Here is a 3614-nt window from a genome sequence, read left to right as displayed (position 1 = left end):
CCCATTATTTAAAAATGTGCAAGTCCGTTATTCATGTGTAGAGGGACGAAACACCTACAGGCTTTTCTCACCTCTGCGTAATCTACCCCAAGTTCATCCAGTGAATATGACACAGCCTACATCCCCCCAAAACCACACGGCTGCTTTCACAGGCAATGAAAGAAAAGAAAAAGAAAAACAGCGTCGGATTGCTACAGGTCTACATCCCACAACTTCTGTTTGCAGTGAATTATAAGTTGGATTGATTCATTAAAGCTACTAAGGAACGATTTCTCTGCCAAAATCGTGTCTGCTGATTTTTTTTTTTTAACTGCAGGAGAAACATAAATCAGAAGGGGAAAAAAACAGTTCATCACATGTGAGGAAGAAAATAACCAATTCTTTATGTTTCTGGTATTTTGCATGAAACGAAAAACGAGCCATTGTACGGGGTAAAAAAAAAAGATGTATATACATGTAGCTGTGACGGTCCAGGCTGTGGCAATCCCGCTGAAAAACAAAAATAAGTCTCTCTTGTCCCCTACAAAACAAAAGCCCCCTCAGTGTCATTTCATATATATCTCGCACTCTGTGTCATCTATGAAAGCCATTGTATAATAAATTACAATCTCATTAACAATACTAAAAAATAAACTCAAATGTCTACCAGGAGAGTCCCCTTATGAAATAAAGCAACAAACACACAGATGGACAAAATGGCTGAATGAAATGCATGGCAACGACCTCCAAACATTAAAACAACACCTTGTAAATAATAATAATAATAATAATAATAATAATAATAATAATAATAATAATAATAATAATAATAATGTAGAGTTTGATCATATGCTGCGATTTTTGGACTGTGACTAAAATGTGTTTTGGGACAAAATGAAAAGGCCTTATTATTATTATTATTTTTCTCTCTTAGAGATGGTTCTCCATTTTTATTCTCACCAGGTCTGATATAATGAGGACAATTCTCTACACAATAATGATTAATCTGAGTTAAGTCCTCTAAGCACTATAGGCTATATTTTCACTGGAAACACAGTCTCGTGGAATTTCTGAGCGGGAATTAAATGGCAAAATCAGACCTCCTTAGACAAATGTAAGAAATTAAATTGATTCCATGTTAACTGTCATAATCTTTAGACCAAACAAAAAAATGAGTAACACAAAAATACAAAACTACTTGAGCATAATTTCGGCCAAAAAATAAACGTTAAATAACACACAGATACAAGGCAATAGGTAGGATGTGATGTGACTAGATTTTTAAAAACTCAGCCTGCTTGTTTTTAACACAAAATAAAAAAATATCCAAAAAGTGCCCCAGTGAAGAAAGAAAAAAAGGGATGAAGCCATGACTTTTAAAGTTATACAATATTTACAAAAGTGGATCCAAATGTTCTGAGAGTTGGTGACATATACTTTTTGTAGATATCTATATATCTTTAGCCCATCCTGCTGTGGAAAAGTGCCAGATAATCCATTCAGTAGCCACGGAGCCCGTCCTGCAGCTGGGAGACTCTCTGAGGGGGGAGAACTATATTTAACGCTTATTTGGAGAAAATATAAACTGACCTTTTGTTTGTACTGCTGTTTTACTTACGACAGAGGTCACACACTTATATTCACCACCCAACTGCCCCCGAGACAAATGTTAGAAAGAGTTTGCCAAAGAGCTGCAAAAACTATATAATAATAACAACAGTAATCTGTGCTGATAAGTAAATCCTGACCTCGCTGTTCACAGAATAAATAAGAGCTGAATGGCCTGCAGCTTCCCAGCAGTGCTCTGAATGTAAAGCGGCTCTGTGCTGCCTGGCTGACAGATGGGACTCAGGCGATGCTCACCCTCAGCTGGACTCCACTGGACTGGGGCTGCAGCCTTTACTGGCCTTTAGTTTACTCCATTAACGCAGCTCCTTTGACCCCCCCCCCCCCCCCCCCCCCCTACACCTCCCACCCACCCATCACTGCTGGACGCACAGTTTAGAGCTACAAAACTAAACGCCTCTGCATTTGTTTTCCCTTTTACGCACAGGAAAAATGTGTTTTGTGATTCGATATAAAAGTGGCGAATGGAAACCATTCAGCTAAGCTTTTCCTCTAAAACCAGGTATCCCTCCTCCCCTCCCTATTTTTTCGTCAAGTATAATTTCAGTACACAATAGGGGCTACACCTTGAAACTGCGTCGACTGGAGTCACAGTGCTGGGCTTGTATCCTTGAAGAACACAACACAAGCTTATGTTCCTTTCGTTCTGGGAGAGAAAAAAATTGTCCTGCCTCCCCTCACTCTTTTTCCATTTTTCAGATATTCACTGCAGGTATTGTGTGAGTACTCACAGCAATCTATTATACATAAAACACCCACTATAGCGTCTCATGGTCCAGTGATTTATATATAACCATGGGGGATAAATAAAAAAGGATAAACATGTCCTGGAGGGTCCACCATAGTTCATTGGATTGGGGTCTGGACCCCGTGATGAGGCGGCGTGTCCCCGTACACATCCTCGCTCCCTGGCAGAGCTCCGGGAGGGGTCATGCGTTTCTCCTTCTGTCTCCTGTTACAAAACCAAACCCTCACTACTTCTTTCTCGAGGTGCAGACTGTCCGCCAGGCCGATTATTTCCGACGCTGCCGGTTTAGGGCACTTCAAAAAATGGCTCTCCAAAGCTCCCTTTACGCTTACCTCGATTGAAGTCCGTTTTTTTCTTTTTCTCCCTTGCGCCGCTATTTTGTCCAGGCTGGTCGGGCTGCCCGAGGTGGAGTCCGCCTCCTCCAACCACTTGTTCAACAGAGGCTTCAGCTTGCACATGTTTTTAAAGCTGAGCTGCAGGGCCTCAAACCTGCATATGGTGGTTTGGGAAAATACATTTCCGTACAGGGTCCCCAAGGCGAGTCCAACATCCGCCTGCGTAAAGCCCAACTTGATCCTCCGCTGTTTGAACTGCTTGGCAAACTGCTCCAGGTCGTCCGAGGTCGGCGTATCCTCGTCCGAGTGGTCGTGGTGGCTCTGTGACCGGTGCTGGTGCTGATGCTGGGACGGCGGGTGGCCGTGTTCGCTGAGGTGCGGGCTGTGGTGCTCCTCATGACTGTCTCTTAGGTTGTGATGGTGCATCCCCTGCCCGCTGCCCGGGATCAGCCCGTTGACGCTGAAGCTCGGCTGGGAGTAAATAAGGCTTTGGCCGTTCGTCGTCGCCATGCTCGGTATGTGCGCCGCGGTGGTGGTTCTCCACGCCCGGCCGTCGTGGTGGTTCCCGTGCGTCTGGTGCACCAGGTGGGGTGGCCGAGACTGGTGCTGCAGGTTGCTGCTGGAGTTGTGCATCTCGTCCCGGGCGCCCTGCACCGCGGGTTTAATGTCCTGCTCTGCGCCAAGCGGGCTGGAGGACCACGGGGCTCCCTCTCCGTGGGACAGCGCCGTGATCCACTGGTGTGCGTGGCTGAGCGTGTGGCTGTTGCTCTGCAGCGGGTAGTCGCTCTGCAACAGGCTCTGCGCGTCCCGGTACGCCGTGGCTTGCTGCATGCTGCCGGGCTCCGAGTGCACGATGGATGCGCTGGAGGTGAGGATGCTGTAGTGATTAGACGCTGCGGTCGCCATGACTCTCGGAGCCGGACTGG

The 3614-nt window shown here is 45.8% G+C and overlaps 1 protein-coding gene across 1 annotated transcript; it reads right to left on the bottom strand.

Moving 5' to 3' along the window:
• Window positions 1–1977: 1977 nt before the first annotated feature.
• Window positions 1978–3614, bottom strand: pou3f2b (POU class 3 homeobox 2b). Its single transcript, XM_034697138.1, has one exon. It carries the CDS (start codon window positions 3592–3594, stop codon window positions 2452–2454), a length of 1143 nt encoding a protein of 380 aa, XP_034553029.1. The 5' UTR covers window positions 3595–3614; the 3' UTR covers window positions 1978–2451.

Source organism: Notolabrus celidotus, chromosome 12 (assembly GCF_009762535.1).
Source record: "Notolabrus celidotus isolate fNotCel1 chromosome 12, fNotCel1.pri, whole genome shotgun sequence".
NCBI classification, from domain to species: domain Eukaryota; kingdom Metazoa; phylum Chordata; class Actinopteri; order Labriformes; family Labridae; genus Notolabrus; species Notolabrus celidotus.
This window is presented reverse-complemented; position numbering and strand designations above follow the sequence as displayed.